General features: G+C 37.2%; 2 protein-coding genes across 2 annotated transcripts in view; both read right to left on the reverse strand.

Annotated features, from left to right (window-relative positions):
- The window catches only part of LOC142341453 (dihydrolipoyl dehydrogenase, mitochondrial-like), a 31,964-nt gene extending 23,327 nt beyond the window's left edge, over positions 1 to 8,637 (reverse strand). Inside the window, exons 1-3 of the mRNA XM_075392407.1 lie at positions 8,410 to 8,637; positions 7,708 to 7,938; positions 6,043 to 6,933 (exon numbers count right to left, since the gene is read on the reverse strand). Coding sequence (XP_075248522.1) covers positions 6,043 to 6,933; positions 7,708 to 7,938; positions 8,410 to 8,622 — 1,335 coding nt within the window. The 5' untranslated portion in view covers positions 8,623 to 8,637. The remainder of the gene's footprint in view (positions 1 to 6,042; positions 6,934 to 7,707; positions 7,939 to 8,409) is intronic.
- The window catches only part of LOC142341457 (exosome complex component RRP46-like), a 360,653-nt gene that overhangs the window by 37,052 nt on the left and 308,453 nt on the right, over positions 1 to 15,148 (reverse strand). The window lies entirely within an intron of this gene.

The raw sequence follows: 15,148 nt of genomic DNA on the forward strand, positions 1-15,148 counted from the left end.
AGGAAAAGACAATGGTTTTATATCAATCTTTCTTATCTACTGAAGGACACTTTGTATTACAGAGTAATGTCTGCTAGAGAAAACAACTTAGAGTCCTCTGATTCTGAATACCCTATCAGTGATGATGCGCAGTCTTTTGAGTTTTCTGATGAAGAAGTGCCACCTCCGAAAAAAATGCGGCGTTCGAGAAAACTGAGTGAATCAAGTGAAGAGCGGGACGATAATGAAGAAGAAATATTTGAACGCTACCCCGCCGACAGCATCGACGATAGGGACTTCAGTACCTCTGCTCCCCTTTTGAAATTGGAAAGCGAATTCGATCGCATCATAGAGTGCCATAAAGAAAATCTGAAAAACTCAAGAAGGCAAGAGAAGGCGTCTAATGCAGAATTCCTTAATTCTGTAATTCTTATGACTCGGCGCGAAGAAGTTCTTGTCGACAACCGTGAAGATCTCGCTGTAATGATTAAAGGGGAAAATCTTCTAGAGCTCCAGGCAGGCCACGAACCATCAAAATTTGGGCGAGAGTTAGCCAGAAAAATTTTCGGTAAGAAAAACAACTGCAAGCTGCAGGAAAAGATGCTGGGTCCTGGGAGAAGAATGTCTGACCAAAGAGGGAGAGTTGATGAGCACGTCGAAAAGATCTTTAATGGTATATGTTTTTTCTTAATTTGGAAAAAATCAAGTGAAAATAGTCAAGAATCTCAGCTGAAAAATTAAGAAAGTTTCAAGCTCAAATTTTTCGGGTTAATGAAACAGGAAGAAATCATTTTTTAGAGTTTTTTGCTTTAGATGTTGTTCGCCGTAAGTACCCGCGAAATGCTGAGCTGGCACTTAAAGAAGCCAGGAATGCCGCAAACCAGATGGGACTGGATTTGAAGAAGAAAAATCCGAACTATGCTCAGAGCCAATCAACCAGTGCCTGAATAAACGTTATAGGATGCAAAGATATATTCGGTTATCTATTATCAAGGAACTTCAACTTGATTGAGTACATGAGTCCTTGTTTCACTTTATATTGCTGCTTTTTTGTTCGGAAAAATAACTCATGATTTATATAGAGGTATAAGTGTAGAAATTTTTGTCAACCGTGTACCCTAATCCGATGCTTTTGATGGTTTGCTGTTCTTCAATTCAGTTAATGACAAATTTGGTTTTCTCAGATAAAGAGTTAATGATTTCGGAAGGTCTTTGACAACAAATTTAGACGCTTTTTAGATGTCTTAATTTGCTTAAAATCGCCTAAATAGCCTAACTTTTCTTTTACCTTTAGTTTATTTGCCATCTTTCTTTCAGTTGAAATGAGGAACAAACACAAAAGTCTTGTTCTTGCTCAATGTGATGCGCAAATAACCAACGAGATGATTGCTCAAAATGGCCGCGAAGTTATTGCGATGGTTGAGAAATTTTCACCTGAGCATTACCTTAAACTTGTAGAACAAGCTCTGTATGCCAAATACGACTCATTGCTTCGAGTCTGCTACAATGAGGCCACCAATTCGTCATTTGAGTTCAAATTGGATAATTTCGGAGGCTATGGACTGTTTTTCAACGGCACTGACACTTTGAAAGTTTCAAAAAGAAAAGTTCTGGAAAATTTGTGGGCAATTTTAGAACAAGTGGACTCAACAGACGAAAATAAAATCCTGCCCATATCCGTATTCAAGCCTACAAAAGTCTGCAACAAAATGCGCTTAATGTGCGGTTCTGTTCGTTTTGTTAATCACTCGTGTGATCCCAACTGTCAATTTGTAGTCTGTGAAATAGGTGCACAGAAATGTGTTAAAGTAGAAATACTCAAAGACATCCATCCTGGAGATGAACTTCTTGTGTATTACGGCGACGACTATTTTGGCGAAAATAATATCTATTGCAAATGCAGAAAAGATCATTTGCATGTTCAGCAAGCAGCAGAAGCAACTCAGGCAACTGAAGTTGACGATAAACTGGAGCTACGTGTCTTTGATCCAGTTGAGTCTAACCGACTGTCTGTATTTAGACAAAATCGTCGAAGACTAGTTGTTTCTAGGAAACGCCCACGAGTAGAAGAAGCACGCTCATATCAGACAAGTAGCTCTGACAACTCGAGCGATTGGTCGTCTGATAAAGAATCGGAGAACGAACAAACTGAGTTGATGGAGGTTGTTCAATCGCAAGTTTTAAATGAAGTTGAAAATGTTACTGATTCTAACAATTTTAATATATCGACACCTCAGGATTCTGTTGCCCCGGATTTAGAAATTGAAAACGTCAGTGAAATTGTTCCGAATGTTTTTTCAAGGCCTGCAATTGGGTTAAGCTCTTCTGAATCAGAAGATGATTGCAGTCAAGTAAATTTTAACCCAGAATCTGACTTTGTGAGTTGTGTATCAGCAATTATTCCCAGGCATGGAACGTCCGACTCGGAAGCAAAGGACTGGATCAGTTTATTGCGATTAGTTGGCACAGAGTCAACCATACCAAGCTTCAAAAGCATGAAAAGGAAATACCAGCCTACAGCGCAGGAAAAAACGGAAGGTTTGAAAGCTTGTGGCTCTGGTTTTCGTTGGTCTCTTGATTTCATGACGGAGCTGCAATCTGTAATTGAGAAAAACATTACAGAAATCTTTCTCTATGACAACGAACGAAAAAAAGAATCAGATTTAAATCTTCCTGCTTTCTTCGACTTGAACGCGAGAACACTAGAAATTTTCATAATTCTTAATTCAGATGGCGTTAAGATAATGAAAGCATCGTCAAAATCTATCTGGCCGGTTTGGTTGGCAATTGCAAATTTACCTCCACTTTTGCGGTCCTCCTTCGAAAATATTGTTTTGGCTGCGCTTTGGTTGGGTAACAATAAACCAGCTTGGGACGATATCTTCGAGGTAATGTTTTAAACTAAAATAAACAAAACTGTAAATTAAAGTTCAAATTGAATTGATTCATTTATTGATTTTTTCCAGGATTTGCGGAAGGAGTTTGCCAGTAAATCTTTGCAAATAAGGTTTAGAGAGTCTTCCTTCAGCCTGAAATTCTGCATATTTCTTCTGGCGTCCGATTTACCGGCAACAGCTTCAATATTAAACATGCACCATCATCTTGCACGTTATGGCTGCACATTGTGCCTTGTGCAAACTCAACAAGGCGAAACGGTTCGTTACTATCCTATTGACAATTTTAGAATGCGAACTCCTGAATTACACGAAAAGCATCTGAAAGAAATTGAGCAAAACCATCTGAGAGTTTATCGTGGTGTCAAAGGCAGATCAAAGATTTTTGCTCTAATTCCTAACTTACCTCTAGCGGCTCCGATTGACGTCATGCATCAAGTTTATCTTGGGGTTGCCAAAGTTTTGTTGCAAGTGATTGCTAAAAAGACAGCGAGAAGCGATCTTCAATTGATTGAAAGTGCCGTCAAAACTATCGCGGTAATTTTTTTTGCTTATCTTTTGGTGATTTTTATTTCACTCTTATTTGATGTTAAAAAATCGTGATTGTTTTCAGCTCACCTGCGATTTCAAAAGATCTGTCAGACCACTGCGTGAACTGGATTTCTTCAAAGCGAACGAATTGAAGCTATGGTTTTTTTATATCGGCCCGATTCTTTTCCATTCGACTGTCAATGAAGATCTTTACGATCGCTTTATTCTTTTGAGTTACGCCATTCGTCTTCTCATGATTTCTTCTTTACATGCCAATGAAGCTGAAAAATTGATTCGAAGTTTTCTCCAACTGAAAAACCGATATTCCGAAGAAATCTTTTCACCAAATGTGCATGCACTCTCACACTTAGCGTGGCAAGTAAGATCTTTTGGACCTTTATGGACAGCATCCGCAATGATGTTTGAATCGGCTAACTACCTCTTGCAGTCGAAATTCACAGGAACGGTCAATTATTTGCAGCTTTTAGTCGAGCGTTATATTCGAAACAAAGATTCGTACCGAAGAGAAATAGGGGACAACAAACTTGCAGAATTCGCCAGCAAACTTCGCGGAAAAAAGAGATTCTTCAAAAAATGTTTGAGTTCTGGAACACCAGATGATATCAGAGCTGAAGGAGACGTATTCTACAGCAACGCAAAGCTTAGCTTCTTTGAACTCGATTCACTCTGCCATCAGTCGTCAAGAAACAGTTATATTTCTTATAGAAGCAATGGAAGGCTTCGTTATGGCCAGATAAGGGTTTTTTTTCCTCAAATAACGTTCAGAAATTATCGGTTTTTGTACTGAAAATTATTGAAGTGAAAAAATGCAATCAAGCAACAGCAGCGCCCGCTTATTCTTTTCTCATTTTCAGAAGAACTTCAAAAATAGAAACGGTGTTTCAGGATGCAATCAAAGACAAGTTTTTACGTATTGATTTCAATAACACATTGTACTTGTCACCCCTTCTGAATTGCTTTGAACGTGATTAGGATCTAGAAAACCACCCAAAGACATTCAAAACATATTAATATTTAATTTTTGTTCTGTATGTACCTTGATTATCTTAATGCAATTTTCTTTGTTGATTAAATGATTATTTTGTTGAAAATTTAATTTTCTTTGCTTTTTGTTTTCTTTCTTAGTTTAGCTTCTTATTTCATGTTGAGCTGAGGTTCTGTATGTTTGCAATTTTTCTTTTGCTTCAATCTTAGAGAAATCTTGTTTCAATTCTCGGCAACCGTATCTAAGACAAATATTAACTGGTGACACATTGCAGTAAACTGTTCAAAAACGCGGAAAATTTGAACAAAGCATAAATTTTATGAAAAAGCTATGAAAGGGTATATACTTTATTGATTTCTTGGATACCATAGAAAAGCCATCTATAATTTTTTTAAAAAAAACAGAAAAACAAGTAAAAACTACAGTGGTGATATTAATATGACATTAAGCTTTCGAAAAATTTAAGTTCCTTTAAATTCTTCTTTGCATACATATGCATGTAGGAAACACAGAGCAAGCATGCGGAAAACACGTACTATACGTGGATATTTAGAGAACCAAGGAGCCTCAGAAAAGGCAGTTATAAGTTAAAAAACACAGAAAAACAAGTAAAAACTACAGTGGTAATATGAAAGACATTAAGCCTTCGAAAAAGCAAATTCAGTTTTTTTATTCTTCTTGGCAACCATATGCATGTAGGAAACACAGAGAAACAATGCAAAAGCCACGTACTATATGTGGACTTTTTGAGAACCAGTGGGTCTTAGAAAAGGCATTCATAAGTTAAAAAATACAGAAAAACAAGCAAAAATTACAGTGGTGATATTAATATGACATTAAGCTTTCGAAAAAGCAGATTCAGTTCCTTTATATTCTTCTTGGCATCCATATGCATGTAGCAAACACAGAGCAGCCATGCAAAAATGGCGTACTATACGTGGATATTTAGAAAACCATAGAGCCATACAGGAACCGTTATGGAACAATTTGTGGGTCATGCAAGAACTATGTATGAATCTTGTAAGAACCATTTAAGGATCATGTAAGAATAATGTAACTAATCACAAAGGTTTTTTTGGAATAACTTGATATGGACCATGTTTGGCTTATGTCGGAACCATATATGAGCCATCAAAGAAACATGTAAGAACCATATATGGATCATGTAACCACCATATAACTAACCACAAAGGTTTTGTTGTAATGGCCTTGAGTGGACAAGGTAATAACCATCTAAGAAACATGCCGGAACCATATAAGAAACTTTTAAGAACCATATATGGACCATATAAGAACCATATATGGACCATATAAGAACCATATATGGACCATATAAGAACCATATATGGGCCATGTAAGAACCATATATGGTACCAATATGCCATAAGTCGTGTAAAGCGTTAAAAGCTGGAACTGCTGCATAAGCTTTGTATGGGCGTTGAAAGAACGCACAAATGACCATATTGGATTCTTGGATGCCATATAAGAATCATATATGGAGATCTTGGCAACCATAGCAAGATCATATAAGAAAATTTTGTATGGCCTGTATGGGACCATATATGGTTCTTGGATATGGTTGCCAAGAAAGGTCAACCCGGGGGTCTATGTATCGTGTAAACTTTTACGTACCTTCACCAGCCCTTCTGTGTCTTCATTGCATTTCGCCCTGCTGTTAGCTGAAAAGGGGAATTTTCCAACAGTGTAGGCAATCTTGGCATTCTTCAGATCTTCTTCACTCTTACCCACCCAGGCAACCTCCGGGTGTGTGTAAATAACTGAAGGGACAGCATCATAGTTTATATGAGGCTTTGATCCATTTGCAATTGCTTCAGCTACGATAATACCTTCATCTTCAGCTTTATGTGCCAACATTGGCCCTGTGATTACGTCACCAATTGCATATACATTAGGGGCTGCTGTCTGAAAGGCTTCGTTAACTTTCACTCTACCACGTTCGTCTAAAGAAGCTCCAATATTTTCTAAACCTAAATTCTCTGTGAAAGGTCTTCGGCCAACACAAACAAGCAAAGCATCGCATTCCATCGTTTCAGTTTTGCCTTTCTTATCTTCGGCTGTAACCGAAACTTTGCCGTCTGATCCGATTGAAGCACTTGTGACTTTTGTGTTCATTTTAAACTTCATTCCTTGTTTCGTCAGCATCCTTTGGAACGTCTTCGAGATCTCCATGTCAATTCCCATGCCTCCAATGTGACCCAAAAATTCAAGAGCTGTAACTTTGGAACCCAATCGTGTCCAGACTGAACCCAACTCCAACCCAATGACGCCAGCGCCAATGAGAATCATCTCCTTCGGCACTTCGTCCAGATCCAAAGCTCCCGTAGATGAGATAATTTTCTTCTCATCGATTTCGATGCCTGGGAAAGGGGTCACTTCTGAGCCAGTGGCAATGATGATATTTTTAGTGCTGATGGTTGAGACAGATCCGTCGCTTGCTGTGACTTGTACTTCGTTTGCAGATTTTATGGAGCCAAAGCCATTCGACCTCGTCACACCATTAGCCTGAAGCAACCTTTTTTCAGTATCGAAATTTGTGGCTAATCTGGTGCCCGAAAAACTGGCCGAATTAACCCAATCCGGTATTTCCAGAACTTCGGCCGAACAACCCAATCGAAAACTAACCTAAACGCTGAGGGGGGGGGCAACAGCGGTGGGGGGGGCAACAGTGGGGTGGGGGGAGTCTTCAACCTCTAAGAACCGCCCTTCACACCATAGGTATAAGTCTCCAAAACAGTTTCTGTGAATAGCATACTTGGAGACTAGTGAGCTGAAAGGCTCTAAGAGAACTTAATGCCCGCTGGGCGCTACCTCTTTATCCCGTTTTTGAAGACGAAAAGTCAAATGCGTCAGACAAAAAAATCGTTCAAGCGAAAAATCGCATCAAATTGCAATTTTAAACCAAAGGCAAGAACACGTTAAATTGAACATCAACCGGATCTACTTTGTTACCCCCCCCCCCTCCAGCGCGCTTAGTGGGCATAGAACTTTCACTCCACCAAGCGCACGGCTTTTTACATAGTAATACCGTATCTAACATCTCATATTTTGTGGCGATGTTTGGGGGGGGTTTGGCTTCGGAAGGCTGGACGTGGGGTCCAAATCGCCAAATCGTTGCCCGTTTATCCCGTTTTTGAGGACGAAAAGTCATAAGGGTCAGACGAAAAATCGGTCGTCTATGTCACAACTCACGATTTGTTAATTGGTGGTCTTAAAACAACACTGGTGGGGGATATCGAAACCGAATATGATTTGCTCCCATAAACTAATGAAACTTGCCTTGAAAAGGTAGTCAACTCCTGAGGTGAGAGATTTGACAGTGTCTGTCTTCTGTTTCATCATCTTGGGCAGATCCAGACTCACTGGACCAATATTGATGCCTCTTTTGGACAGGTCCCCAGTGTGTGCCATGTGGTAGTAGTGGGAATTGTTCAGAAGGGACTTACTGGGGATGCAACCCACGTTCAAACATGTGCCACCTAACGTGTCCCATTTTTCCACACACGTCGTCTAAAACGTTGCAAATCAACCTTGTATTCTATGTGAATTGATTTTGTCAACAAAATGTTTACTTTTGCTAACCCTGTTGCTAATAAACTCGACTGTAAAACCAAAACAGCCAATGAAATAGTACAACAATTGGAACAATTTTCGGATCAATTCTGTGAACACTAATTATCTTTGGCCGGCTAAAAAATGTTGAGGATAATAATACAAACTAATGCGTGCTTTTGCATTCCATAAGCTCGTGCGCCTGGGGGTCAGCTCGTGTGCCTGGGGGTCATAAAAAATTTATGCTCACTAAGCTGGGGGGGGGGGGGGCAAAACAGAATAAATGTGGACAAATAAAACAAAACAAAAAAATGTGGACAATTCGGCTCACACACCAGACATTTCAAAATTGTCCTACACTTGCAAAGAAAGCAGAGCTCTTAATTGGTCTACTTTTAAATTCTACGGAAGAGATCCTCGACCACTAACTTTAAGTCCCAACTGAGCAGCTTTAATAGCTGCAACATATCCTCCAGGTCCAGACCCAATGACCACTAGATCCTGCTGTTCTGTAGATGCCCACCGCCTCGACATCAGAGAAAGGGCTGACGATACTGATGAGGGACTACTATACGAAGACTGATGATTGGCTACTAATTTTGCACACGCTCTCATGTTGAATAACTTATGCGAATTCATCATTATACACAATCTGAAATCAGCACATCACGACATCGATCAAAGAATGCCAATCAACACGTTTGCTTGAAAGAGGTCACTGAAACATATCAAATCTTCCTTTTCAATGTGAGAATTACACATATTCGGTTCTTCCAGCTCTATCAAATTAAACCATTCTAGCCTTCACTGGAAAGTTTACAATTCGAACTGAACTCTAACAAATTGCAACACAGCTCTTATCACCATCAAATTATCCGAGGCGAAGCGTCGTCGTTAAGAAACTTCATGACAAAGATAGTGAAAATTGTGCTGTGATGTTTTTGAGTACTCGGATAATTTCTGTTCAACTCTCGGATCATTTCTGTTCCGTGCTTTGTAGTTGGTGGGTGCAATATTGGGGGCCACAAACGCAAAAGATACCAACTCTAATTGCGACAGTAGTTGCACAACGCATGAAATAATTTGTTAGCGCCCGATCAAAATTGCGAAAATCTTAAGGAGCTGTGGAACAACTACTGCCATATGGAGTGAGGCAAAAAAACTCTAATCAATTGCACAGTGGGGGTTTCTTAATTAATTGTTGTAATTGCAACTGGAGCTGATTAAAAACATCAACAATCGGCTGTTATCGCCCCTTGACAATCGGAGTTATTATACATAGAAATATCGACAAGAGAAGCATAGCGCAAAAAAATGTATTCCAAAGCAGAGACCGCAACAAGAGTTGATATAGGAGATTTCTTCTTTGTACTCTAAGCAGAACTGGTTAGACACAATTCGCATCTTAAAGCAATATAAATCAAGTTCATCGACAAAACACACATCAAATGATGCAGCATATATAATCCATACGCAAAAAGTATCACCCATCAAAAACATTAAGAACATAGCCACCAGATTGCCCGAATAGCAGCGAAAGAATTGACTTGCGTGCCCTAAAATACAGATAGAAATAGATTGGAAGAAAAGTTAACGCGGCCAATTTTTATTCAAAGGGGGTGTACATTTTAGAACATTATTGGGTGCAAAAACTGTTGATGACGCAGAGGTTCGAACCCCCAACCCCGGCGTAAGAACCGGCTGCATTAACCACAAGGCTACACGTCCCGTATGCTCTCTTAAATTACAACCATTTTTGTTTTAGCTACAGATATAAATTCTGAATGCGAGCAATTCAGGTCACGCGAAAAGGAAGAAATCAAGCTGGAAAAATTGACTGAAAACGTGACAGAGTGTTCTAGAACAAAAAGTAAAACGAAAAAGATCGCCAGACGACGAAACAAAAACATAATCGGAAGAATTCAGGAAGCAACTCGAAGTCATATTCTCTGAAAGAGCTGCCATATTCTCTGAAAAAATAGGAAAATTCAAATTAATTTTTCATGTAGTACAAGTACACACAAACGAAAACCACTAATTCTGCCAAGGAAAACTAGTTATCCAACCAAATATCAGTCAAGCCGTAATGCGCTCACAGACATCTCTATTTTTGAACAGAAGGAGAAAAAAGATCAAAATTAAGCAAAAAACTTTTGTCAATTTGCATAGACAGAAACTTTGAAGCAAAAGAATTTTGGATCATTTGCAGTAAACTGAGAAGCCTACAGGCCTGAGTCACTATTTCAAATACAGATAATTTCAATAAAAACAATACAATGGGCCAAAACTTGCATTGAGACTAAAAATCAGCGAGGTGTTAAAAAACCTTCAAATTATTATTATTATTATTATCAACAAAAAAGAAAAGAAAAAGAATATAACAAAGGAAAAAAATTATTAACAATCAAAACTAAGACTCCAATAACTATCAGTCAAAACGTTTAAACTGCACTTCAAGCAAATCCTCAGTGCCGCAGTATATCAAATGAAGTCAATTCGAAACAAAACTCCAAGAAAAAGACTTAAATCATTTTTAATAACTGATAAAAGCAGAGCCGATTAGAACTAAAAGTCTCAGGAAAATGATAGACCGATACTTGCTAGAATGTGGAAAACAAGGGCAGAACCAAAACAAAAGAATAAACAAAAAGATTGTCTTAACTTTTGAAAGTTAAAGATCAAACTGAAAAAATGTAGCAGATAAACAATTACAATTCCTTATTTAACAAAAATTTCCATAGCTATCCTCAGGTATAGATCAAAATGTAGAAACAGTGTTCAAAGAACGGAAACAATGAAACATTTCGCAAAACAATTGTCAAAATTTCTTTTCAAAATTGCACTCATGAGAAAAAATGGCGGAATTTAAAATACTGAACGACAAACAATTTCAATTATTAGTAAAATAAGGATCCCTGCCAGTGCACAAAAAAATTTTGCAGTAGTTAAATAAAAAACACGCAGAAAAGTTGGACAAAAAACTGCCGAAAATATAGCAATCATATGTACAATTCTGAAACAAATACCTCACGTTATAGAGAGCATTCAATGCACGAAATATCAGATAAATTCCCACATGCACTATTTTTTTGAAAAAAAAATGCTTCTAGATTCAAATAAGGATTTAGAACTTAAGACGCAATTAAAACGAGTTTAATTTCATTTAGAATTTAAAACGCATTATTAGATTCTCAAAAACACTGATATCAATTTCAGAGACTCACAAATCAATACAGCTTCTAATAAAGTGTTTCCACAAAAAAACTTAGTTATAGGCAAAATAAAACTGGGACAATTGGACGAAAAACGGCCAAAATGTTTATCTATATGCGGCATTCTGTAAAAAAATACATTTCAAAGTCGAAAAGTCAGTCACTGATCGAAGCGCATGATCAAAAAATTTCTCTCGCTCAGAAAGAATTTGTTCACACGGCAATTTTACTCTTTCCCTTTTAGGTCAAAACGCCGTCTTAACGAATAGTACTTCCGGTTAAAAAACCTAAATGGGAGCCTAAATGGTACTAAGAAGTTCAACAGTGGGCTCCAAAATAACCACATTAGAGGTTAACATATACCACTATTAAGATTTAAAGTAAAAATGGCACCAGTTTCGGCACACTTTTCGTTTGACTTTTAGTATTAAATTGCCGCCAATTGTGTTCAGCTGCTTGAAATTGTGATCGAGAGAGAATTTTAGATCACGCGAAACGCAAAATGTCAAGGGCGTAAAAGTCACTCGAAAAGTGAAAATTGTCAAGCAAAAATTTTGCATAAAAAAGACACACACGTTTACAATAATTGCTATGAACTTCGGTCAAGAGCAATTAAAAATACTTGATAAACTCATATAATGTTTTTCAGATTTAAGCTGAACGCAAAAGATCGAGAAAGCCAAACAATGCCGAATTATTAACTAAGGAAAAATTATTATGTCGTCGATTTACCTCAGTCATGCTGCTTGCTCTTATGGAGTAAATTTCAAACTTAATCCTCCTGGAGGTCATTGCTGTTTCTGATCAACCACTCACGCTCACGAATACCCCGATCTATTAGAGAAGAGATTTTGAGAGTCTCACTTTATCCTATATACAGCTGCAGTTGCCTGAAGTGCGACAAAACGTGTATTAGAAAATGTTTGAACGATCATCATGCATAGACCTCGTTCTATAACACTTGATAAAAGTGATGTAACATAAATGGAAGGTAGATAGGGTCGAATTAAATAACATAGCCGGCAGATTGCCGTAATAGCTGCGAAAGATTAGACCTGCGTGTATATAATAGAGATAGAAACAGATACAGATCTAAATTGAAAAAAAAACGACGCCGCTCAAAAAACTAGGCTAAAAAACATTAAAACATTCAGCGATAAATTAATAAATCTTGTTAAAATTCATTCCACAGAAGCCTCTTATTAGGGACTCTTACGGCACATATGAGTTCCTTTGACCTTAAACAAATTCAAATTAAACTTAAGTTTTAAAGTGCAAAAGTCATTTTATTGAGTGAGGTAAGTCACGTATGATCAAAATCTAATCACGCAAATAACGTAAAAACTTTCGCTAAAGCGAGTGAGAAATGACGTCACGCGCGCAAATGCCGTTAGTGAGAGGAAAAAGTCATGCAGAAAATTTGACTTTTTCAGCTTTGCTGTGTGAACAAATGTAAAACGAAAAAAGAGCGTCAGACGACGAAACAAAAAAACATAGCAGGACAAGTGCTGGCGTACAATTCAAAGAATTTTCATTGACTAAACAAAAAACTAGACCTAGAATGGACTATGAGTGAATTGAGAAAACCATTTTTTAAAAAATCAGAAAAAATAAAAAAAACCGAAAATCAATGTCAAAATGCCGCATGTGAACAAAATAACCACTAGCGAGAAATGAAAATTTAATTCAAACAAAAAACTAGGCCTAGAATGAGCTGTGAAAGGATTGGTAAAACCATTTAGAAAAAAATGCGATCGAAAAAATCGAAAAAACAGTAAAAATCAGAGTGAAATTGCCGCATGTGAACAAAAAACAACTACCGAGAAACCGAATTTTTGTTCAAACACCGTTTCCTCACTCTACTTTAAAAATAGAGCAAAAAAATTCATGCCGCAAAACCACTCGCTTTTTCGCTCCATTTCCTGTTTCGGCGTGACCAAAATCACTACTCCAATTTGACTTCAAAAATCATGAAAATGTGTGAACAGATCTTAAAAAAAAAGACAGCGCCCCAATACAATTCAAATTCTTTGAATTGTAAAATTCTTTGAATTGTAAAAAACCAAGAGCACCGCAATATAGCTACGCTCAGCTTACAGCTTCGCAGCTATAATAAAGCTAGCAACATTTACAAAATGTTAGCTCAAAAAACGTTAGTCTCTTAAATCCTCAGGTATAGATCAAAATGTAGAAACAGTGTTCAAAGAACGGAAACAATGAAACATTTCGCAAAACAATTGTCAAAATTTCTTTTCAAAATTGCACTCATGAGAAAAAATGGCGGAATTTAAAATACTGAACGACAAACAATTTCAATTATTAGTAAAATAAGGATCCCTGCCAGTGCACAAAAAAAATTTGCAGTAGTTAAATAAAAAACACGCAGAAAAGTTGGACAAAAAACTGCCGAAAATATAGCAATCATATGTACAATTCTGAAACAAATACCTCATGTTATAGAGAGCATTCAATGCACGAAATATCAGATAAATTCCCACATGCACTATTTTTTTGAAAAAAAAATGCTTCTAGATTCAAATAAGGATTTAGAACTTAAGACGCAATTAAAACGAGTTTAATTTCATTTAGAATTTAAAACGCATTATTAGATTCTCAAAAACACTGATATCAATTTCAGAGACTCACAAATCAATACAGCTTCTAATAAAGTGTTTCCACAAAAAAACTTAGTTCTAAGCAAAATAAAACTGGGACAATTGGACGAAAAACGGCCAAAATGTTTATCTATATGCGGCATTCTGTAAAAAAATACATTTCAAAGTCGAAAAGTCAGTCACTGATCGAAGCGCATGATCAAAAAATTTCTCTCGCTCAGAAAGAATTTGTTCACACGGCAATTTTACTCTTTCGCTTTTAGGTCAAAACGCCGTCTTAACGAATAGTACTTCCGGTTAAAAAACCTAAATGGGAGCCTAAATGGTACTAAGAAGTTCAACAGTGGGCTCCAAAATAACCACATTAGAGGTTAACATATACCACTATTAAGATTTAAAGTAAAAATGGCACCAGTTTCGGCACACTTTTCGTTTGACTTTTAGTATTAAATTGCCGCCAATTGTGTTCAGCTGCTTGAAATTGTGATCGAGAGAGAATTTTAGATCACGCGAAACGCAAAATGTCAAGGGCGTAAAAGTCACTCGAAAAGTGAAAATTGTCAAGCAAAAATTTTGCATAAAAAAGACACACACGTTTACAATAATTGCTATGAACTTCGGTCAAGAGCAATTAAAAATACTTGATAAACTCATATAATGTTTTTCAGATTTAAGCTGAACGCAAAAGATCGAGAAAGCCAAACAATGCCGAATTATTAACTAAGGAAAAATTATTATGTCGTCGATTTACCTCAGTCATGCTGCTTGCTCTTATGGAGTAAATTTCAAACTTAATCCTCCTGGAGGTCATTGCTGTTTCTGATCAACCACTCACGCTCACGAATACCCCGATCTATTAGAGAAGAGATTTTGAGAGTCTCACTTTATCCTATATACAGCTGCAGTTGCCTGAAGTGCGACAAAACGTGTATTAGAAAATGTTTGAACGATCATCATGCATAGACCTCGTTCTATAACACTTGATAAAAGTGATGTAACATAAATGGAAGGTAGATAGGGTCGAATTAAATAACATAGCCGGCAGATTGCCGTAATAGCTGCGAAAGATTAGACCTGCGTGTATATAATAGAGATAGAAACAGATACAGATCTAAATTGAAAAAAAAACGACGCCGCTCAAAAAACTAGGCTAAAAAACATTAAAACATTCAGCGATAAATTAATAAATCTTGTTAAAATTCATTCCACAGAAGCCTCTTATTAGGGACTCTTACGGCACATATGAGTTCCTTTGACCTTAAACAAATTCAAATTAAACTTAAGTTTTAAAGTGCAAAAGTCATTTTATTGAGTGAGGTAAGTCACGTATGATCAAAATCT

Source organism: Convolutriloba macropyga, chromosome 6 (genome assembly GCF_964194025.1).
Source record: "Convolutriloba macropyga chromosome 6, txConMacr16.3, whole genome shotgun sequence".
Lineage (NCBI taxonomy): Eukaryota > Metazoa > Xenacoelomorpha > Acoela > Convolutidae > Convolutriloba > Convolutriloba macropyga.